Source organism: Emys orbicularis, chromosome 10 (assembly GCF_028017835.1).
Source record: "Emys orbicularis isolate rEmyOrb1 chromosome 10, rEmyOrb1.hap1, whole genome shotgun sequence".
NCBI classification, from domain to species: Eukaryota; Metazoa; Chordata; order Testudines; family Emydidae; genus Emys; species Emys orbicularis.
Window position 1 is genome coordinate 55,546,677 of NC_088692.1, and position 24,301 is coordinate 55,570,977.

A 24,301-nucleotide genomic window follows, 5' to 3' on the forward strand; every position below is an offset into this window, starting at 1 on the left:
TTCTTCAGTTAGAAAAAAACAAAGCAAACAAATGAAACTGATAGGAGATATTGTCCAATGAAATGGAATAAAGTTCCCGTTCATCATTCAGTTGTATCTTCGTTATAGCAATGAAAGTTTGTTTTCTGTATTTAGAGGGAGCCATTAGTTCAGATTAGCTTTTTCCCCCTTCATTGAAGTCATATAAAGAGGATTGAGAGGCTTTGTTGTTTTTGTGACAGTCCCCTATAATAATATTACTACCTCTAAGTTTTGCAAAAGTTGATATAGTTGGCTCTATTCTCCTATCACCTGTGTAACTCCATTGACTTCAGTGGAGTTAGTCCTGATTTACAGCAGTGTAATTTACAGGTGAATTAGACTTGCTATCTTAGTGTGACTGTGTTCAGTGTTGCTATGCATGTTACAGTAGGTTCTGTTAAAATGTTACTATTACTATCTCACATACAGTATTTGCCTTTATTGTGGTATTTTCAGTGTTCCCTATAATTAGAATGGGATTAGTAAATTTAATAACTGCAGCTTCCTTAGACGTTGTGTATGCAGCTTTGTTGGCTGATTTCACAAATTAGTACGCTCAGTCGAAACTTGTGGGGGGTTTTGTAACACGCAGTTACCTGATTTGCACATTCAGACGATATGAACGTATTTGCATGTGTAGTTTCAAAGGCAGAATTTGAAAATTTGGCCATGTGTATTTAAGTTCCTAGTAAGTCTGTTTAAACTGAGATTCTTGACAGTACTAACAGCTTTTGGTAGAATTGCCATCTTCAATCAGTGAGTTCCAAATTCAGACACTTTGGTGTACGGTATGTGTAGACTTGAGCAGTAATCAATGTCACTCATTGAATGTAGTAGCCAACAGTCTGAAAAAATATTACATTTTTTCCCTGTTCTGTATCCAAACTCTGCCAATGAATGAATAAATGAATAACTTATACAGTCTTTGGTGGGCTGAAACAGAATGATTCTTGAGGGCTAGATTGTAAGGAATTTAGAGGCAGAAGTTCTGATAATGTGACATATTGGGACAGATTTCTCCCCCCCCCTCCCTTTTTTCTAAATCATCCTTTCTATACTTTGTGAAAGCATAAATTGAAAGATCAACTACTTATACTTGTTTTGAAGAACAAGTTATTACACATGAGAAGGTCGGACTAGCTAAACTAGGCTTGATCAAGGTGAGAGAGTGCACAAGTATAAGATTTTTTTTTTTTTAATGGAAATGTTGTACTACAATCAAAAAGGGAAAGACACCTGCCACCTTCCCCCACCCACAATAACTTAGCCACCTCTGGTCTGCTTCTAAGTAAAACCTACAGCACAAATACTGTCATGCATGCTTAACAGACATAAATAGAAAAACCCACTTAACAAAAATAGAAGTACTCTTATTTCTAATATGAGCATAATTATTCTATATCTAGTAATTTCATATGAAAATTATATTATACAGCATGTTTGTGAGTCTGAAGACCGAGAAGAAGTGGTAGTTTGTGAATTGTGTGAATCCAGTGTTGTCAGCTTCAATCAACACATGAAAAGAAATCACCCTGGTTGTGGCCGTAGTGCAAATCGACAAGGCTATCGTAGCAATGGTTCCTATGTGGATGGATGGTTCGGTGGTGAATGTGGAAGTGGAAATCCATACTACCTATTGTGTGGCAGCTGCAGAGAGAAATATTTGGCCTTGAAAAGTAAATCCAAGACATCAACATCAGAAAGGTACAAAAGAAAATTGTGGTGGGAGTTTTCATTAGGTTTGGGAAGTTTCATTAAGAGGGAAAATTGAAAACGTCCATCAATGTATGCATCTTAAGAAGAGTTTGATTTTGCCGGCTTTACAGTTTGTACCAGTATTGTTGGTGGTAACGGAGATTAAAAATCTTTCTAAGATCACACCTTTTGTGGAAAGGGAAAATTAAATCCTTTCATCGTTTAATAGTTTTCCAAAATACATGTAATAAACAAGTCTTGGAGCCTAGATTCAAGCCCTGCTAAATCCATTTTTACTAAGAAACAAGTAAGTAGTTTGATTGGCCCAGCAGCTTTAAAAATGAAGCTATTACAGTATTTTTTAGGAGTATTAGCACTGGATCCTTCTTTCAGTATCACAAAATGGATTTTTTTTTAAAGGATGTATGCTATAAAACTCCCACTCTTAACAGGCCTTTTATTGAATATAGACTATTGTTCCCGAGAAGCAATCCTCAGAAAACATTTTACATATTACCTAACTGTAATATAGTTCTATTTTTAAATATATATGTGTATATCATTGTTCTTTTGAGACATTTTGTTACTTAGTATGCTCTTAATAAAATATTCTTCTTGTTTGGTGCAGGTACAAAGGCCAGGCTCCTGACTTAATAGGCAAGCAAGACAGTGTCTATGAAGGTATTTCTTTACTCTGAGTTTTTGAAGATACGTTACTTTTATGAAACTGTTGTTACATGTTTTTTCAATCCTTCATAAATATACTACTTTGTAACATGGAACACCCCTGGGGTCACTACTCAAAGTGTGCAGACAGTGCGCTCTTGATCAGAGATTTTTGTCAGCAGTGTCCGCAAGTCTGTGTCTACCTCACATCCCAATCTTGGTGCCACTGAGGCTCCCATTTCCTCTAGTATTGCGTCCAGGGTACCAGTTAAGAAGACCATTTGCATACTGAGAAGCCGTCTAGAGCGGCACGAGCACCGGGCTTAGTGCCTCCCAAGTCCAGAGCCAAGGTGCAGTCCTCATTGTTACTGTCTTCTGTAGCCAGAAGCAAAAGCTGTACTGATCACACTTTGGTACAGTCTTCAGTACGACCTGACATTCTGACACCTGAGGAACCCAATTCAGAGTCCCTGGTACAGTCCAGGCTCCTATCTCATGAAGACCTGCAAATCCTTAAAGAGCCCAAATCACTGGTACTCTGCACTGGTACCAGCTTACCTCCAAGAGCCTACTTGCCCTCCGTATTCATCTTTGGTGACTGGCCCACTGCTACCAACACGGTCTCCATGCAGCCTCTTTGAGGGTACTGAGGTTTATTTCTAGCTGGTAGTGATACAACATTATCTGGCATTGCCTCACCATCCTCTTTTTCAAACCTGTGTACCGATGCAAGTACAGGTTTCTTCCAGGGGCCCGGTGCCAATCTGATAACTGGCACTACTCCCCCTCTCCCCCCCCCCAAACGTATGGATGCAGGGGGTGCTCCCTCATTTGACTCAGAGGTAGCTGTACAAGGTTCCTCTCCCTTCCAGCCTTTTTCTTTTGAGGTTACCACTGAAGGGGGAGGCTCTTAGCAGGAAGCACACCTGGCTATGCTGGCAAGGTCAACCTTGGAGTCCTGCCTCTTTCCCTTATGCTGCACATCAGTGGGCTTAGAGGGCTCTTTTTGGCAACCCTTTTTACAGGTTACCCTCTCAAAAGAGGACTTGTCAGGAGCATTAACTGATTCCCTAAGGCCCTGCCCCACAGATACATCTCTCCGAGGAGGAACCAACAGAAGAGTAAGAAACTCCACCTTGTTACAAGTCCTCGTCCTTACCATATGAGGCTGCCAGGACTCTCCAATTTTCTTATACTGATGACTTTTAAGGCTTTCCAAGACCTTATAAAAAGGGTAGCAGACCTTTCCCATCAATGATGCTCTGCATAACCTAGCATGCACGATGTAGCAAACCCCAGCTACTGTCCCATCCACGTGTAAACGAGCTGACAAAAGGTACTGCATCCCATCCCATCAAGAGGCTCGGAGTATATTTTTCCTTCCACTCTCCTCTCCTCTCTCTGGTTGTTGCAGTTGTTAACAAATGGAAAAGGTAACACTGATCCCGTTCAATACCATCTGATAAGGAGCTAAAGCAGTTGGACCTTCTGGACCACAAGAGCTACTCCTCAGCCTCCTTGCAGTTCAGAGTAGCTAATTATCAAGCCCTGGTAGCAAAATATGACTTAGCCAAAATCCCAGATTTTCGCTAATCTACCTCTGTAGGCCTTCTCAAAAATATACCTCAGATATCTGCAGGACAGCCATCTGGTCTTTGATACACATTTTATCAGCATTACACTTTCGTGCCTGCTTCCAGAACTGATGCAGATTATTGTAACGCTGTCCTGTGATCCATACTGAATCCACTACCTCGCAGCCGCCTACATGATGGAGGTACTGCCTGGAAGTCTCCTGATGTGGAGCATCCATAGGGACACTCCTTGAAGAAGAACGAGAGGTTACTTACCTTGTACAGTAACTTGAGTTCTTTGCTCCACTACCCACCCTCCTTCCCCACTACCATGGAATCTCTAACTGGATGTTTGTAATTGAGAAGTAACTGGATTGGCAGCAGGTGCACCCTTCCCCATATGCCCTCACACCACAGCATGAGGTTGTCTAGAATGCAGACGCGGACCCATGGCACTGCTGATGAAAATCTCTAGTCAAGAGCGTGTAGGCACACCCACATCCTCATGTTGGAGCACCCAGAGGGGGACACATCTTGAAGAATTCAAATTATTGTACATGGTAAGTAACCTCTCCTTTCATGCAAATAAATCTGCTATGAAAAGGGTACTGCAAGTTATACTTCAAAAGCGTTCTAATATGTTCTTCAGGCTAATTTCATTTTTAAAATTCTAAATAAAAAAATCAGTTCTCCTGCCCTTTGTGACTTGTGAGTATGTGAAATGACTGGTGGTTTGGTTGATTATGCTACAAGTTTTAATAAAAGTTTCTGCAATCAGGGAGTGTATGTTGGGGATCAGGTTTGCCTGTCGGAGGAGCCCAAATAAAGCCCACATACTCAAATTTATAGCCACATCTTTTTCTTCAGGGCAGGTTTATTAATCAACACAAGATACAAAGGCTCAAAATAATACAAAATATTTAGGAGCAGATACTTTCGTGCTTTCTGCTAGCTAAGGGAGGGGACATGTCCTTCCCGTGCTAGGTAGCCCCCTTCCTGGCTCCTATGGAGAGTTCCATCCAGGTCCTTCTCTGGTCCTGGGGAGGTTCTCTACTAAGGGGAGGTTGTTTCTATTATAGCAAGTGCTGATTGCAACTTGCAGTTACCCGTCATGTGCTCCCTGAGCTCAGTCCTTTCAGCCTTAAAGGGAAGAGCCTTGGAACAGGGTGTGGGGAAGCTCATGTGCATCTTCCAAGACCAGCACACAGTTACAGGGGCAAATTCAGCTTCTACAAGATGCCGAGGTTCTCTCTGTGTGTAAATTAGCGTGTTTCCATTCCACAAGGTGAGTGACAAAGGTGGAGGAGGGCAGCACCACGTTAATTGACTTCTCTGTCAATCCCAGAGTGAAATCAGGTTTTTTTTATCACTAAAATCATACTTTTAAATTATTCTATTTAAATATATATATATATATATATATATCCCCTGAAAAGGGAAAAGAGTAAAAATGGCCCTATAACTGCACAAAGCCCAAAACCACATTCATAATACAGTAACTCCTCACTTAAAGTCATCCTAGTTAACTTTGTTTCGTTGTTACGTTGCTGATCAGTTAGGGAACATGCTCGTTTAAAGTTATGTAATGCTCCCTTCTAGCGTCGTTTGGCAGTCGCCTGCTTTGTCTATTGTTTGCAGGAAGAACAGCCCGTGGCAGCTAGCTGGTGGGGACTTGGAACCAGGGTGGACCAGCAACCCCCCATCAGCTCCCCGTTCCTCTAAGTTCCCTGTGCAGCAGCTGCCCAGCAGGCTATAGCAATTGCAGCTGTCCCTCCCCCACTGCCATGTGCTGCTCCTGCCCTCTGCCTTGGAGCTGCTCCCCGAGACTCCTGCTTGCTGTGCAGGGGGGAGGGAAGAAAGAGGGGGGCTAATGTCAGGGTGTCCCCCTACCCCCTGCTCCTGCATCCCACTTACCCCATCTTCCATAGAGCAGGGGGGACACACCAGGGCTCAGGACAGAGGGAGCTTGCAGCAGCTGCTGTCTCAGCAAGCTGATCTAATTAACAAGGCAGTGTACTTAAAGGGGAAATGCACATATCTCCCTCCATTCCTGCTGCCTTGTAGAGTGAGAGAGTTAACCCTTGAGGGCTCAGCCAATTGCTAGTTCATCATTTAGCAGTAAGGGAAATATCCTACCTTCTGACTCCTCCACCTTAACCAAGCTTCACAATCATCATCACTGTGTACCAGTATTAAATTGTTTGTTTAAAACTTATACTCTGTGTGTGTGTGTGTGTGTGTGTGTATATATATATATATATATATATATATATATATATATATATATATGTGTGTGTGTGTATATATATATATGTGTGTGTATATATAATATAGTCTTTTGTCTAGTGAAAAAAATTTCCCTGGAACCTAACCCCCTCATTTACATTAATTCTTATGGGGAAATTGGATTCGCTTAACATCGTTTCGCTTAAAGTCGCATTTTTCAGGAACATAACTACAACGTTAAGTGAGGAGTTACTGTACTTTGTAATGAATATGGGGGCAAGGCATTCCCAATGACTGCCTCTGGAACTCACTCTCTTTGAATATATATCTGAGCATGAGTCTGGACATTTTTACTGCATTATTTAAAACCCACCTCTTGGTCTAGGCTTTTCACTAACTGCAGCATTTGGAATCTTCTGTCACTAAACCTGCTGGTTCTTCTTGGAGGACTGTCCCTGTGGGTGCTCCACTTTAGGTGTCTTAGTGCTCTGTGCTTCTAATCGGAGATTTGTAGTAGCAGTGCCCCGGTTGGCTGCGCACGTGCAGCAGCCATCTTGCGCCGGTCCAAGCGGTTACCCCATGCGTGCAGCCAACTGTCGCGCAGTTCCTTCTCTACCAACCCTGGCTTCTGTTGGAACAACAGCAGCGCCCTCAACAGCTTTAGCTATTTCTTATTATTTTAGTTTTTTCCAACTAGTACCCTTTCTTTATTAATTTCTCTCTAAAATGTCTTTCCCATTTACCAAAAAAAAAGAGAGAAGAGAGGATTTTTTCCCCTGCCTCTGGTGGGCCGTCGCCTACCAAGAGAGGCATTAGAACGGGACTACCCAATTCCTTCTCCAGCATAGCCTCTCAGACATGACCTGCTCGCTGTTACATCTCTCCATGAAGGTCACCTACCTCGTAGCCATCATGTCAGCAAGAAGGGTGGGAGAGCTGGATGCCCTAATGGCACACCCACCTTATACCATATTCCTCAAAGACAAAGTAATCTTGCGACCGCATCCCAAATTCATACCCAAGGTTGCCTCCCCCTTCCACCTCAACCAGCCCATTTACTTATCTGTATTTTTCCCAAAACTGCATGCTGACAGCAGGGAGGCCTCCCTCCACACACTGGACGTCCATAGAGCGCTAGCTTTCTATATAGAAAGAACAAAAACGTTTAAAAAAATCATCCAGACTGTTCCTATCCACAACAGAACGTTCTCAGGGTCAAACGATCTCCAAGCAGAGGCTATCGAAATGGATATCTACATGTATTCAATTATGTTACCAAAATTATAATATGCAAGCTCCCTCTGGACTTCGCACATACTTTACTATGGCACTATCCACATCTGTAGCATTTCTCAATAATGTACCCATCACGGACATTTGTAAAGCAGCTACCTGGGCATCAGGCCATACCGTTACCAAACACTCTGCATTAGAACAACAATCAGCTGCAGATGCACAGTTTGGACTATCGGTCCTCTCTGCTGCACATAAATCAACTCCGAAGCCCCTCCCCTCCATTGAGGGGCACAGTCACCTAAAGTGGAGCACCCATAGGGACACTCCTCGAACAAGAAGAGAAGGTTACTCACCTTGTGCAGTAACTGAGGTTCTTTGAGATAGTTGTCCCTGTGCGTACTCCACTTACCCCCCTCCTCCCTCTACTTCAGAGTTTCACGTCGATCCTCTGGGGTAGAGAAGGAACTGGGGGACGATTGGCTGTGCGCACGGAGTAACTGCTCAGAGTGGTGCGAGATGGCTGCCTGGCATGCACGGCCAACCAGGGAACTGCTACTACAAATCTCTGATTAGAAGCGCAGGTCTCCAAGACATCTAAAGTGGAGCACCCACAGGGACAACCATCTCGAAGAACCTCAGTTTCTGCACAAGTTGAGTAACCTTCTCTTTGAGTTTCCCGTTTCTTACTTTAAAGGATATAAAGGATAACTAGTTAGTTTGATTCTGCAAGTGGTCACATAACATATGCCACTTACTTTTGAGAAATGTTATCCATACAACTTTTTTTATACAAGAAATACAGAAATTGTACAAATGTAGCAATTTTAGATTTTTTTAATTTCAGTTGTACTGTATCTATACAAGCCTCTAAAGATGAGGGTTGTTTTTAATAAAAATCAGGATGCGGATTGCAATTCATATTTTATGACACTAGGTCTAGGTTCTTAAATCCATTGAAATTATTTAAATTCACAAGCACGCTATTACTTAAAATGCATCCCATTATTGCACAGTTGATAGCACTAGTTTAGATTTTGTGCCTAACCCTTGTTTATTTCTCCAACCTTAGAAGACTGGGATATGTTGGATGTTGATGAAGATGAAAAGCTGACAGGAGAAGAGGAATTTGAGTTACTGGCTGGCCCCCTGGGGTTAAATGATCGCCGTATTGTACCTGAGGCAGTTCAGTTCCCTGACAGTGATCCACTAGGAGCATCAGTTGCAATGGTCACAGCCACCAACAGTATGGAGGAGACTTTGATGCAGATAGGTAAATTTGAGCGAGGGAGGTATATTTCAAGTCTAATTTAAAGTACAGACATTTTGTTTTCTTTGGTGTGTGCTTATAGGGGCAGTTATGATATCATGGGTCAGTCAGTCTGCCCAGCCTGCCAACATCAGGAAATACGGTCAGGCCTTAATTTTTCCTATTTTTTAGAGACGCTGTAGTGATGGAGGGACAAGACTCTTTATATTGACAAAAGACTTAAACCTGTGATTTTCTGTTAACACTATGGCCCCAGTCCTGCAATGGCCTTCATGGACCTCTGAGCCCCTGAGGGAGTTACAGTAACTTAAATGGACTTCTCACAAGGGGCCATGCTAGGAGGTCAGATTGTAGTAGTGAGGTCTGTCTCTAGCCCACTGTTTTGAAGGGTTTTTGTAATGCATTTGGCTGTTGTCAAATTGTTCCCAATCTGCTGAAAATTTAAAGAGGCTAAATTGGGTATAGAACTTTAGGAGTATACAAACAATGATTAGTTTTTATAAGGACTCACAAACTGAAATCTGCAAAATTTGTATTAATTTGTATACAGTAGTTTTGTGTTTAATAGCACACTATAATTGTCCCTTTTTGTTTAACACTAATTCAAATCATTATTACGTTTAAGGCTGTCATGGCTCCATAGAAAAAAGTTCTTCTGGCAGGATAACCCTGGGGGAACAAGCTGCTGCTCTAGTAAATCCACATGACCGTGTTATGGCACTAAGAAGAGTGACAGCAGCAGCCCAAGTGCTTCTTGCAAGAACCATGGTTATGAGAGCACTCTCACTATTGTCTGTCAGGTTTGTGACATTCTTTATTTCCTCTGGATTTAATTATCAACTTGTATTTGCTAGGGATTCAGTGTTGTTATCTGGTGGGGCCAGTGTTACTCATTTTAAATAATTTGGTGCTGCTTTTATGAGGAGGGCTTTCTTTTGAGTGCCATCTCTTACCCCAGTCTGCCATGCCTCTTCACTTTCCTTCCCTAAAAGACACTTCTTCCTTTATATATAATGGTTAATGCCTAGAGGACCCAACTGAGATTAGTGCCCAATTGTGCTGCACATTGTAGAAACACATAGTGTAAGATGGTCCCTTCCCTGGAATGCTTACAGTCTTCACAGTCTAATAGACAAAACAGATGTTAGAATTTCTAAAGCTAAATCAGTAAAGGAAGGGTGGTCTTGTGGTTATGGCACTTGATATGGAGTGAAGAGATCAGGGTTAAATTCTTGCCTCTGTACAGGGGTCTTGTATGCCCTCATACCACAGCATGGGGGTATTTAGGATGCAGATGTGGACGTGAAGAAGTTACTTAGTCCCCAGTACTGCGCATACTTATCTCTGTGGTAAATTGTAAGCATGAGTAGTCCCTTCTTCTGAAGTGCAACTGCTAAAACTTTAAGAATGTGTGCACATTGGTGTTTGCAAGATCAGGACTGTTTCTCAGTTCCCCATCTGTAAACTGGTGGTAATACTTCCTTTCTCCTACCCTTTTCTAGGGAAATAATTTCCCACTAATCAAGCAAGCAGTATTCTATTTATTAATGGCACTTAGTAATAGTTACATTGTATGCAAGATGAAATTTCCTATTATGTACCTAACATTAAAAAAAAACAACACCACCCTAAGCTAAAGCATTTTTTTAAAATTTTTTTTTAAACAGTGGATCCAGTTGTAGTCTTGCGGCTGGTCTTGAGTCCTTGGGTTTAACAGATATCCGAACTTTGGTTCGATTAATGTGCCTGGCTGCAGCAGGGAGAGCAGGCCTTTCAACAAGTCCATCCACTATGTCCAGTACTACAGAGCGTTCTAGAGGAGTACATAGTAAAACAAGCAAGCCTATATCTTGCCTGGCGTACCTGAGTACAGCCGTAGGCTGTTTGGCATCAAATACTCCTAGTGCTGCAAAACTGCTGGTACAGTTGTGTACACAGGTAGGATTGTTATTTCTATACAAACATTTGCCTAAAACTCTGGTATTTTACCCTTGAAATTTTTATATATGCATCGAAGTGGTAAATTTTATGAAAAATGGTTTACATAAAAAAGGCACTAACATGCCAAGGATATTGTATGCTCCACCATACAATGTGCAACTGGATGTGAAAAGTTATTTCTATGACAAAGGACTGCTTGAAAAATGTAGCTGAAACTTGTTCATGTTTATCACCTTTCTTTTTATAAAAGAATCAAGATGAAAGTAAAATGGAAGAGATTATTCCCTTTTTGAAGTTTTCCCTCATGTTTCAGCACAAGTTTGTTTTATTGTTGGTAACTTCATGTATCTTTATTTGGATGCTAGGGATGTATATCTGCCAAGGAAAACATGAATCTGTTGGGGTTTTTTTTTAAATTGCTGCTTAACATGTCACTCTAAAAGGGAACAATCTTTGGTTACACAAATTACCTACATTTTATTGAGTCAACTATACCCAACGCTGTACATTCAAGTTTGAAAAAAAGTGGATATATGTAGCAAGGTGTCATGTATATCTATAACCTCTATAGCACACAAGCTCATTATTGATTTGCTTTTACTGACTGTGAAGTGTATGCTGCAAGTGAAGGAATTATAACTTCTCTGAGATGAAGTAATTGATTTTATTACATATCTTGTTTTTGTTTCTCCTACCCAAAACTTTCTAAGCTTTCAAAATTCTCCAATAGATTAAATTCCCTAGCTGACATTGATGACAATAACAACACATTAAACTCTTTGTCCCTGAACCAGCAAGCAACAAACAACCTGTTTCACACTGACACAGGAGTCCATTCAGTCCAATTAGCTTGTGGGATACAGGTCTTGAATTCTGTTTTGTATGTAATAGTTGCATAATTAGAGAATTTTGGTTAGCAAATGATAAACTCTACAAATAAACTGAAGACCTTGAAAAATCTATACATTTTAGATTTTATTTTTGTTTGACTAAAAACATTTGGTTAAATTTAATTTTTTCACTTGATTGCCTTTCTTTTAGAACTTGATTTCTGCTGCGACTGGTGTAAATTTGACTACAGTTGATGATCCAATTCAAAGAAAATTTTTGCCAAGCTTTCTGCGAGGAATTGCAGAAGAAAACAAGCTTGTAACATCGCCCAACTTTGTGGTAACTCAGGCACTTGTAGCGTTGTTGGCAGACAAAGGGGCCAAATTGAGGCCGAACTATGATAAAGCAGAAATTGAAAAGAAAGGTATTTTTTGTATTTAAAAAAATAGTTTGTCAGTATAATTCACAAAAATCTGCACTTTCTCGTTTATATTCCCAGATAGATTTGTTAAACTGGAGTTAAGCTTGAGAGCACATAAGAGAAATATATGTTTTTTTTAAAAACCCTGCAAGAGTTTTGTAATTGTCAATAAAAATCACCATTATAAACCCAGGAAATTCAGTCAGATTGGAACTTGAATTTACATTGTCACCTTAATTTTTAAAAAATATTAATTTTAAAAAATCCAGTTTTTGACAAAGCACCCTTTAAATGGTATGTCCTGAATTTTTTAATTATTTTAAGAGGTTTCTGCTCCCTGTTGATGTTTACAAGAGTAAAACTGTTTATACACAGGACACTGCGAAACTGCCTATACATAAATTGCTGTCACATTCACAAAATAAATGAAAGATTAGATGTTTTTTCACTAATTGATTTCAATGAGAGTAATCTTAGGTGTTACTGAACTATAGATGCAACTATAGTTGCAACATTTTCAGGCAGAAATGTGATTTTCAAGTTGCTGGTTGTTCCTTGGAAAGAAACCCAAATATTTGAAAGTATAAAAATCCACAGCTTAGGCATTCAGTTCTAACTCTGCCCCTATAGTGAGGCAGTGGAACGGGGAGAAAAGCCCTCAGGAGATTTTATTCATGTCAAAACTTCATCTCTTTAGGGGTCACAGAAAGTAAAATGCTTCACTCTTAATCACAGTGATTGCTCCAGCTCTAGCCTTTTTTATGGGCATATACAGTCCACAGTAAAAGATACAGTTTACTAATTCCTGATTAGACAGCATACTCAAAGCAATCATTACCCATTTTTCATTACTATTCCACATGCCACCAAACACAGAAGTGTCATTAGGCACAGAACTAAGGATCTAACCCTCCTAAGCATAGATGCATAAAATTATAGTACTTACATGAAAGAACAAAAGTTAATGTGGTTGTTAGCATCATACCTTAATAATCATCAGAAACATTTGTATACCAATTAGTTATAAAACCAATGGTGTATGGTTCATATTCTTATGGAGTCTCATTGACTGCCAGTGAGGCTCCACGTGGGTGCAGACGTTCACGCGAATAGATCCCAATGCAGGATTGGGGCCTTAAAAAGCCTGGTGCTTTAGGATGAAATCCTGGCCCAATGATGTCAGTTGGAGTTTCTCTATTGACTTTAATGGGGACAGTATTTCGCCCTTAATCTAAAAGGCTTCTGAAGGGCTTTGTGGAAAAAAGATTAGAGGATGGCTGGTTTTCAGTCTGTATCAGAACAGTTTTTCCAAATTTAAGCTGGCTCTGTGGTATTTTTAGTTAATAATAAAAAAAAAAAATCTTTTTGCAGAAATTTTGTTCTTTCTGACAATTGTGGGTAATGTTTTATTGGCTTGTTTAATACTATCAATATTCATTTGGACATCATCTCATTGTTTTGTTTAAGCAGGTTTAATTGCCCATTTGTATGCCCATCCTCCCTATGATCCTTCTGCTGTAGGCCCTCTGGAGCTGGCTAATGCATTAGCAGCTTGCTGCCTTTCCTCAAGGTTGTCTTCACAACATAGGCAGTGGGCTGCACAGCAGCTTGTGCGAACTCTTGCAGCACATGACCGAGACAACCAAATTAGCCCTCAGACCCTTGCTGATATGGGTGGAGATCTACGAAAATGCTCCTTCATAAAACTGGAGGCTCATCAGAACAGGGTAAGCATTATTCCTCCCAAAATAGATTTTTTAATGTATAATTTATTCTTTATTGACCTTTTTCTTTAGAACACAGAAAAAATGCAAGTAATTAAATTACTGTATAAGCAAAGCAACAGACTTCTGGTATTTTATAGAAAAAGTCTTTTCACACAAAAGGTAAATAACATTTTGTAGTGATAAATACTGTTTGGGACATTTTATGCCATAAAACATTTAACCTATTGCTGCTGTGCAGCTTACTTTTATCAAAGATTTTGGCCTTCTGCTACTAATTTTGTTGTTGTAGCTACAAATGTTTTAAAATTAAGATTTAACATTGCTTAATCCCTCTTTTTGCAAAAGAAATTAATGGGAGGAGGATCACAGTAAGTTATAGCCCAAAATATGACAAATTAAAAGAGTTGGGAGAGGGGTGGGGAATGAGGGTAACTACATTTCAAGTTCCTTATTCTAATGTCAGCTTCAGTAATTAAGGCACTGATCCTGCAAAAATGGCTTTGCATGAGCAGCATCTTGTTGACATCACTAGAGTTCCATGCAGGGGGATCTGCCAACATAGAGCCCGTTGCAGAATTGAGACCTTTTGAAATCTCTAGGATTCATGAAACTGATTTAAAAAAATAAACACACAAAGTCAACTGAATTATTACAAGTCTTTTCTTATACATTTGTTTTAAAAGCACACATGTATTAATTTGTTTTGGCATAATAGATAATCTGTCTCGTTCGCTATTTTGTTTGACAGTGGCCTATGGAAGATGATTCACAGCAGTGTGCAGTACTCCTAATAATGCACCTAATTATGCAATACTATACGATGAAAGGAAATTTCTTCTTGGGCACTGTTGGATTCTGTTTAGTATAATTGATTTAAATAATACAGCTAATACTTTGTCCAAATCAGGCAAACGTAATGAGTTGCATGAGATGAATATGTCTACCTTTAAATTTTAAACTCTGGTTTTACACTTGTTAATTTAATTTCTGCAGGTCATGACATGTTTTTGGTGCAATAAAAAGGGACTTTTGGCAACTAGTGGAAATGATGGGACTATAAGAGTGTGGAATGTAACAAAGAAGCAGTATTCATTGCAGCAAACATGTGTATTCAACAAATTGTAAGTTGTTTCTTTATGGAAGTCCGTTATTAATTGCTCCACAATGGCAATCCTATGGGGATTCCCATGAGCAAAGGAAACTGCCTGAGTGTAGGATGCTCTTATTCTTCTTTGGGATGTTTACTGTATTTAAAATAACAAAAATGATCAAAAGTAAATGATTTAAAACTGAAAAGAGATCCTAAAATTTAAGGTGGAGGTAGGTAGTCCAGGTAAGGGGATTAAAAAAATTTTTTTTAACCTGAGAATGTTTTTTTTATGTATTATTTCATAATAAATTTACCAAAGAACAAACCAAGATTAGCAAGAAAAATATAAGTTTAAAGAGGGACTGTTATACTGAGGGTAACTTACAAATACATTGACTTAAATGTACTTTTGAATGAATTTAATTTTGTTTTCCTAATTGCTGTGTGACCTTGGGAAAGTCCCTGAACTTCTTAAATGCTTATTCTTCCTTATTTGTAAAGTTGGGGTATATCAAATTATATTTACCTGTTTCATAGGGATGTTAAGAAGCCTAACGAAGGGCCTGATTCCCATTCAATCAGTGGGAGCCTTTCCTTTGATTTCAAAGAGCAATAGATATGGCCCAAAAATATGTTTATAATGTACTAAGGTAATTTTTGGGTTAATTGTGGGAATAGAATTCAGGACTTGTGGGCTTGCATTCCACTGCTTATTTCCATTTGGCCTTGCAGGAAGTGGTACTCCCTTCTCCTCATGGCATTTATGTATGTTAGGTACCTGTATGTACTGGTTGCAAGTTTCTTGAAGTATGTATTTGTTATGGGCTTTAGCAAACTTGCATTAGAGCTGTCTCTTGGGGAGTTTTACTTACACACACACACACACACACACACACACACACACACACACTTTTGTACAGTTCAGAAATTTCATCTCTCTCTAGAGTGGACTTCTTAAGCTCTGTGAAGGATGGCTTGCAGAATTAAGAATTTTGCAGAGCTCATAATACACACATGAACTGTTTTTCAAAAACTAAATAATTCACCAAGCAACTCTCCAAACTGGTAAATGAAACCAGTTCCAGACAAGAGATTAAAACAAACTGGATGTTTCTTGGCCAAGCTTTTTTGGCATTGTGATGAGCCAAAAAAAAAATGAAGTGGCTATAATTGCCAATTCCAGCCAAGGAGTGATTAATAGAAGTTAGTGGGGAGGGTCAATGATGGCTTAAAGCCATAATTTCACTGTCTTATCTTGGTGTCATTGTGCTACTGAGCTGTTCCTTCAGCATAAATTAGAACAGTTTGAGCAGTACTGCAACTTGCACTGGCTGCCAGTGGCCCCAATGGGCTGATATGATATCTGAGGTGTGGGGATACCCTGAGCGGACCCTCTGCACTAGTCACAGAGACGTGGAGGTCGTAAGAGCTGCTATAGCAGCTCTGCACTCTAAAAAATCCCGTTACACTAAGGTGATCATAGAATCATAGGACTAGAAAGGACCTCGAGAGTTCATCTAGTCCAGTCCCCTGCACTCCTGGCAGGACTAAGTATTATCTAGACCAGTGTTTCCCAAACTTGGGACGCCGTTTGTGTAGGGAAAGCCCCTGGCGGGCCGGGCTGGTTTGTTTATCTGCCACGTCCGCAGGTCCGACCGATCATGGCTCCCACTGGCCGCGGTTCGCTGCTCCAGGCCAATGGGAGCTGTTGGAAGCGGCGGCCAGTACGTCCCTCAGCCCGCGCCGCTTCCAGCAGCTCCCATTGGCCTGGAGCAGCGAACCGCGGCCAGTGGGAGCCGCGATCGGCCGGACCTGCGGATGCGGCAGGTAAACAAACCGGCCCGGCCCGCCGGGGGCTTTCCCTACACAAGCGGTGTCCCAAGTTTGGGAAACACTGATCTAGACCATCCCTGATAGGTGTTTGTATAACGTGCTCTTAAAAATCTCCAATAATGGAGATTTCACAACCTCCCTGGGCGATTTATTCCATTGCTTAACTATCCTGACAGGAAATTTTTCCTAATGTCCAACCTAAACTGCCCTTGTTGCAGTTTAAGCCCATTGCTTCTTGTCTATCCTCAGAGGTTAAGGAGAACAATTTTCCTCCCTCCTTTTAAGAACCTTTTATGTAGTTGAAAACTGTTATCATCTTTTCTCTGTCATCTCTTCTCCATACTAAACAAACCCAATTTTTTCAATCTGCTCTCATCGGTCATGTTTTCTAGACCTTTAATCAGTGATCCTACTGTGGTTGGCTAAACTGGCTTGAAAATAGTTTTACTCTAGTTGAGCTGTGCAAACCTGCCCCAGTGTGGGGTAGAATTGGGGCCAGAAATCGAGAAGAGAGAGTACCTCTTCTAACTGTAGTTACTAGACCTCAACTTCCCTGTTGGTTTTCCTGAGACTTCCCAGAAAACTCTACTTTGGCATAAGATAAAGTTTGTGATGTTTCAGCAGGTTGGTTTAGTTGGCAATGTCAGAAGGTAGTCAGAATTAGGACGATTATAGAAAGCTAGTGCAAAATTTAACTACAGAGAGTCTCTCTAATAACTTTACTAGGGGATGAAGTGGAATGAAAAATTGAGAAAATATGCTTTGGTTGTATGTCTGCAATAACAACATGGGGAGTACAGAAAATGACTCAAATCTTTAATAGATTAAACTTTTTCTCATTTTCTCCAGTTGGAAATACCTACTTTAAGTGCACTGTTTTATTTTATTGTAGAGAAGGTGATTCAGAAGAAAGTCTGGGGTCACCCAGTGACCCTAGCTTGTCTCTTATCTGTTGGAGCATCAGTGGCAAGTATCTGGCTGGAGCTTTGGAAAAAATGGTGAACATATGGCAAGTCAATGGTATGATGCATGTGTTTTTTATTTTTATTTTTTTAATAGTATAACCTGTGTCTATGACAGCTATTTAAAAACTGCTGAGAAATGGCACTTTTGTATAGGTAGGTGTTTTAGCAGATTTACTTGCCAATTAATATGCCAACCATCCTTCATTAGGTGCTCTGAACCCAGCTAATTCACTAGCACCTTAGTGCCTTTTTTCAACATTTGTTACAACATAGGCATTGGAAACGCAGTAGTTAACATGAATCCTTCTAGCCTATCATTGAACAAGAAAAGTCATAGAAATTTGTGCTGGGCTTTAGACTTGCCTACTGCAATAGCAATCATTGCCTATAAATACTATTCTTTTTATAGGGTGTAAAATATATTTGACATTTAAACAAGGTATCTCTAAAAGTTTGTATAAATAGTTTCTTTTAAAAGCAGTTCAAAAAGGTTCCAACATTTTCCTTCCATAGGTGCACTAGAATGCTCAAAATGGTACATTTGAGACTAACTCTGAAAGGAGAAGAGCATTAATCCTTTTGACAGCTGTAGGATCCCTATCTAACGCCTAATGTTTGCAAAAATCACTGGTTACAGTCGTTGACAATCTTGGATGTTTCCATAGAGAACTGTTCCTCTGTGCTTGACACATGCTTGGTTCAGTGTATAGTTTCATTTATATGGTTACTGGCATTCCATAGGAGAAAGCATCGTTGTCTGAATGCTGCAGTCTTTCATAAAATTTAACTTCCTTCTTCTCTGAATTACTTTTTCTGGAGTAATTTGTTTGAAGATTAGTTCAATATGTGATGCTGTTAGAGACATTATATTGATTTTTGTTTCATGGCAAGTTAGTAACCAGTTACTTTGTAATCATATACTATATGTCAGTTTAAAAGATGTTAAGGCTCATCAGTAGTATATGTCCCAGTTGTATACATAGTTTTTCAACATTGTCCTCTGAAAGGTACTCTTTGGTCTTTTAATTTCTAGTAAAATGAAGTATTATAGTAACAGATTTTTGGGGGTTTTAGGAGGAAAAGGATTACTAGACCTTCAGCCACATTGGGTATCTGCTCTAGCTTGGCCAGAAGAAGGGCCATCTGCAACATGGACAGGAGACACTCCAGAAGTATTATTAGTAGGTCGTATGGATGGATCTCTTGGGCTTATTGAAGTTGTAGATGTTTCAACCATGCATCGATTAGAACTGGAGCATTGCTACAGAAAGGATGGTAGGTGACCATGCTGATACTTCTAAAGAAAACTTGTAAGTTGCAAACTTACACATTTTTTGTCATCTATATTTAAAATGCAGAGTGTACTTCAGTTTTATGAAGAACTGTCCACACAGATTCCAGTTCTAGTGCACATATGCCCCATAAACACAGGATTGGATTCTTTTTGTCCAGCAGTGTCTGTTAGAGCTGTGTCTACACCCTAAGGGTACTCTAGCCTTATCCCCAGCTCCCCACCCCAAGGGCATAAAAGGTGTAGCAGGCTCAGCTGTCCCTCAGTTCCTTCTTATTGTCTGTGGCATCAAGATGGTACCCCTGCAGTGTCCACTTTGGTCAGGCAATATCCAACCAAAGATTGTCTAAATGGGTATCTAATTATATTAAATACAGCACCAATACAGATTAGAGCCCATTCCACCAGGGTTCAGAATGGTGTACGCCATACTATCTTGTGTATGATGTTGGACAGTACTTCATAATGCACTACCTTACCATGGGGGAAGAGACTTCTTCCTGACCTCAGTTGGTGACCAGTTAATGCCTTAAAGCATGATGATTGATGTTACTGATGTACATGGTGCAGGGAGCCTGGACTCCTGATTTCTGTTCCTGACTCTGACTCTGTGCGATGTTTGGCAAGTCACTTAACCTCTGCATGCCTCAGTTTATCTCTGTTTTTAATACACACCACACAGGAAATTGTGTGGCTTAGTCAATTAACATATAAAGTGCTAGAATATCCTTCCATATAAGTTGCAGCATTAAAGTCCAAAGTCTAATTTGCCCAGCTGTGTTGAAGGAAGTATGTGACTTCTCTAAGAAGCATCCCTGTCAGATATGTGCAGGGCAACTACATGGGGATTAGTCCACCTTTCATCCAGCATTATTCATCAGTTGAGGCCTCAAGATCTGATGCTCTCTTGGGCAGTGATATTCTGCAGTCATTATTTAAATAGGACTCCTAGCATCCACCTTCTGATGTGGTCAGAGCTTGCAAGTCATCAGAAGTGAAATCCATGTGGACAATCACTCAGAGAAAAAACAGCAACTGTCATTTTTCAAGATGTGCTGTCCACGTATATTCTATGCCTAACTCTCCTTTCCCTGCTACTCTGGAGTCCTAGGCCATCTGGACTCCATATTGGCAAAGGAACTGAGGGACAGTTGGCCCATTCTGTTCTTTATGCCCTCGAGTGGAAGGGCATGGGGGCATCCAGAGTGCAGGCACAGCACCAGTATACACTACTGGTCAAAAGAATATCATCTTGTGTGCATGGGATGCATGCACACTAGAAGTGGAACCTATGTGGACTACACATCTTGAAGATCTGCAGTTGCTGTAGAATAGGTAACCATTTTCATTCTTTTAATGCCTAAACTTCCAACAGGGATATTTTTACAACTACAAATAAACAGTGTAATTGTTATTGTTAAATTGCTGTGTGTGCAACGTAGGATTCAGGACTCCCTTTCCTAACAGTTACAGTTTGGATGTGTGAAAAAAGACATACATATCCTCTCTGATCTTATCTACATTAGCGATTGGGGGGGGAGAGACAGTGTTACTGTAACTGGTTCACCTCCATTAGTGACAGTGAAATCGTAAGAGACTTCCCAAAAGAAAACGCAGACTTTGTGAGAAAAGCATAGAAGTAATCAGGGCTAGAACAGGAAAGCTATTTGCCGCCCTCTTTAGGATAGACTGTTAGCAAATGCATGAATTAAAAAAAAAATGGGGCAAAATCGTATGAATAGTGACTTGAATAAAAGGCGTGCAGTGGGAAGTTCATGGTTTCTGACCGTAAGTACTGTGGCATGACTTGCGACTGAAATTTTTTGGTCATTAACTTATTCAGAGTAGACAAGGACTGTCCATTCTGAATCCCACTTAAAATGTAGAAGAAGAAAAAAAGAAGTGGCAATACTATATTAAATAAAACTTGAAGGGTAGCTGGGTAAATACGTAGGTTATGCTCATTCTATTGAAATGTATATTTAGAATTGCATTTATATCTAAACTACTACAAAAAGCTTTTACAATACTGTCTCCTGTAAAATAGCTGTGTTGATAGAAATGTATGACTACAGTGGTACTTAAATATCTAAGGTGATAGGCATAGAATAAAAAAAAAAGTAAACAGCTGTATTAACTTTCATTAAGCTGTATTTTTTCATGTCATTTTTGTTTTCTGAAAGTAATTACAATACAAAAAGTTCTTCGAGTGCTTGCTCATGTCGATTCCATTCTAGGTGTGTGCGCGCCCTCGTGCACGATCATTGGAGATTTTTGCCTTAGCAGTATCCATAGGGTCCCCTTGGAGTTCCGCTGGCCCTATGCCCTCTCAGTTCCTTCTTACCGCCAGTGGTGGTTATTGGAGCACTTTTCCTTGCATAGCAAAACTAGCGGTTTCATCTCTTCTGACTTCGAGCCTTAGGGCCTTGTAAATAGTTTGTTTATAGTAGTTAGTGTTAAGTGTAGTTAGAAGTTAGAGTCCCATCGGGGACTTCGCCCCAGGCAGGACATGCCCTGGTCTCCCGGGTTTAAGCCCTGCTCAGACTCAACAGGCCTATGCCTGTTAGTGACCCACACAGCAGCTGCCTCAAGTGCTTGGGGGAATCACATGTGAAGGACAAGTGTTGTATCTGTAAAATCTTTTGACCCAGGACCCAGAGAGAGTGCGATATCCGTTTGAGGGCTCTCCTCATGGAGGCTGCCCTCCCGAATGGCTTCCGAGACGTCCCGGCTGGACTCTACCCCTTGTACCTTGGCCTCTGTGCATAGTGCACCCCTGGCACCGGGCTCTGTCCGACACCGCTCTCTGTCGCCGGTGCTCAAAAAGAAGACCAAAAAATATGGCTCCCCAGCACCGGGCAAGAAAGGCAATGTGCTATGAGGCAAAGGACCTAGTTCAGGCTGCCCATCCACTCCGGAGCCACATGGACGTGCCTCCCCATTCGGGGCCCTGAGCCCACCAAAGGATCAACCGCTGACTCCCGGGAGCGGTAGGGGACCCAGACTTGTGGCGGACCCAGCCAGTATGAAATGCAGGGCTGCTGGTTGCAGGATGATCTGGCCCTCTATATCAATGTCAGGGAGCTCAGAGATTATCTTCAGCACCTCAAACTCCAAGGTTTGTCCCTGTCGTCGATCAAGGTCCACCTGGCCACTATTTCAGCTTTCCACCCTCCGTTGCAAGGCAGGTCAGTCTTAGTTCACCACATGATGGCCCGGTTTTTGTAAGGTCTGGAGCGTCTCTACCCGCACGTCCGGGATCCCATCCCTCCCTGGGACCTGAATCTCGTGCTGTCGAGGCTCATAGGGCCTCCCTTCATGCCTCTGGCTTCCTGCTCTCTCCTGCTTCTCTCCCGGTTTTGTTCCTGGTTGCGATAACGTCAGCCCACAGGGTTTCTGAGATCAGGGTGCTTACTTCGGAACCTCCCTATACGGTATTCTACAAGGTTAAGGTCCTCCCTATACGGTATTCTACAAGGATAAGGTCCAGCTGCGACCACACCGGGCATTTCTGCCCAAGGTAGTTTCCCAGTTTTATACTGGCTGGGACATATACTTACCTGTCTTCTTTCCAAAGCCTCATGTGTCAGATGAGGAACGCAGGCTGCACATCCTGGATGTTAGGAGGGCACTGGCCTTCTATATAGATAGGACAAAGCTGTCCCGTAAATCAACGCAGTTGTTCATTGCGGAGGCAGACAGAATGAGATGTCGCCCAGTGTCTGCTCAAAGGATTTTATCCTGGATCACTGCCTGCATCCATTACTGCTGTGAGCTGGCAAAAGTGCCTCCGCCGATAGTCATGATGGCACACTTGACTAGGGCACAAGAGTCATCAGCGGCCTTCCTGGCGCAGGCATCAATCCAAGAGATCTGTAGGGCCGCTACCTGGTCATCTGTCCACATGTTCGTGTCTCATTATGCACTTACCCAGCAGGCTCAAGATGACGCTGGTTTTGGCAGAGCAGTGCTGCAAGCTGCACAACCGTGAACTCCGAGCCCACCTCCAAGGACGCTGCTTGTGAGTCACCTAGAATGGAATCGACAGGAGCAAGCACTCGAAGAAATAAAAACGGTTACCTACCTTTTTGTAACAGTTGTTCTTCGAGATGAGTTGCTCATGTCCTTACCGTTACCCCGTCAAGAAGAAACTGAGAGGGCATAGGGTCGGCGGCGCCTGATATACCGATGCATGAGTGTGGCACTCGGGGGGGGTGCCACAGCTGACCCTACGGATACTGCTAAGGCAAAAATCTCCGACAACCACGCACGTGGGCGCGCGCACACCTAGAATGGAATGGACATGAGCAACACATCTCAAAGAACAATAGTTACAAAAAAGTAAGTAACCTTTTTTTCTGATGAGCTAAATGCAATGGGAATTGAACAGTTTAGCTAGTAATTTAAGATATTTTATTTGTGCTTATTGTTCCAATAGTTTCAGTCACATGCCTTGCGTGGTTCAGTGAAGACAGACCATTTGCAGTTGGCTATTCAGATGGAAAATTGCTGATAGGTACGAAGGAGCCACTTGAAAAAGGAGGAATTGTTCTAGTTGATGCACATAAGGTAGAGTTTTAATTTTCTTGACAACTAATTCATACCCTCCTAGTTTCCCAAAGATAATTAAGGATTTAAACTATAGTCTTAATTTCAAAATTTTGTATAAAAATGACTTAAAAGATAATAGCCCATTTTTTAAAGAAAGCCACAGGAAAGCAACAAGAGTTCTTCCAGTAGGGTTCTTCAAATGTATGTTGTTTATACTGTAGCTGAAGTGCATTTCAAGATTTGCTGTGCATTTCAAGATCTAAAAAAGATGTAGTTCTCTATGAACAATTTGATAAATTAAAAATTATTTTAGATACTAGCCTGATATTAAATTTTCTTACTTAAAATGTATAATTTATATGATAGATGTTTTTTTCCCCTGAACTAAAAAAGTTATTGTGAAGTGTAAAAGATGTTTCTCAAAATACTCAAGCATTGCCGATGTATGCCAGTCCAGTGGCCAATAAAGTCCATAAATAATTTGCAAAGAGACTTTCCCCCCAATGAAGGGCTGATGTAAGCAGACCCAGTGCTGTTCCACTTACAAGTCCCGTTGTATGGAGCATGCAAAGCACAGGAGGGGGCAAGTTGAAAGCAGAAGGGGAAATATCTGCAGTGCAACCCATAAACAGCCTAGAAATGGCTGCCATAAATTACAGAACTTCCTGGGCTGTTCTAACTTATGCCAGGATCCATTTTGGCCCTGACATAAGGCTGGAATCCAAGAATGAAAAGGTGGCATAAAGTCTCCTTTGCTCTGTCTTCTGGGCTGCATCTTTTGTGCTGCAACTTTCAGGAGGCACAGCGCAGAATCTGGCCCATTATCTACAGATTCAGGTAAGTACTTTAAGTGTCCCTGGAGTAATTTCATATTACAACTCGATAACTAAAAAATTGTGTAAAGCCTCGCAGGATACTTTGAAAAACATTTTGTAGAAAGAGAATTCTGCTTATCGTGTACTTTCT

The 24,301-nt window shown here is 41.0% G+C and overlaps 1 protein-coding gene across 1 annotated transcript in view; it reads left to right on the forward strand.

The window, feature by feature from the left end:
* HERC1 (HECT and RLD domain containing E3 ubiquitin protein ligase family member 1) overlaps positions 1 to 24,301 on the forward strand; it is a 210,280-nt gene that overhangs the window by 147,974 nt on the left and 38,005 nt on the right. Inside the window, exons 45-55 of the mRNA XM_065411752.1 lie at positions 1,457 to 1,725; positions 2,345 to 2,397; positions 8,488 to 8,688; positions 9,311 to 9,485; positions 10,353 to 10,623; positions 11,668 to 11,881; positions 13,400 to 13,605; positions 14,599 to 14,726; positions 17,421 to 17,548; positions 18,568 to 18,768; positions 23,223 to 23,353. Coding sequence (XP_065267824.1) covers positions 1,457 to 1,725; positions 2,345 to 2,397; positions 8,488 to 8,688; positions 9,311 to 9,485; positions 10,353 to 10,623; positions 11,668 to 11,881; positions 13,400 to 13,605; positions 14,599 to 14,726; positions 17,421 to 17,548; positions 18,568 to 18,768; positions 23,223 to 23,353 — 1,977 coding nt within the window. The remainder of the gene's footprint in view (positions 1 to 1,456; positions 1,726 to 2,344; positions 2,398 to 8,487; positions 8,689 to 9,310; positions 9,486 to 10,352; positions 10,624 to 11,667; positions 11,882 to 13,399; positions 13,606 to 14,598; positions 14,727 to 17,420; positions 17,549 to 18,567; positions 18,769 to 23,222; positions 23,354 to 24,301) is intronic.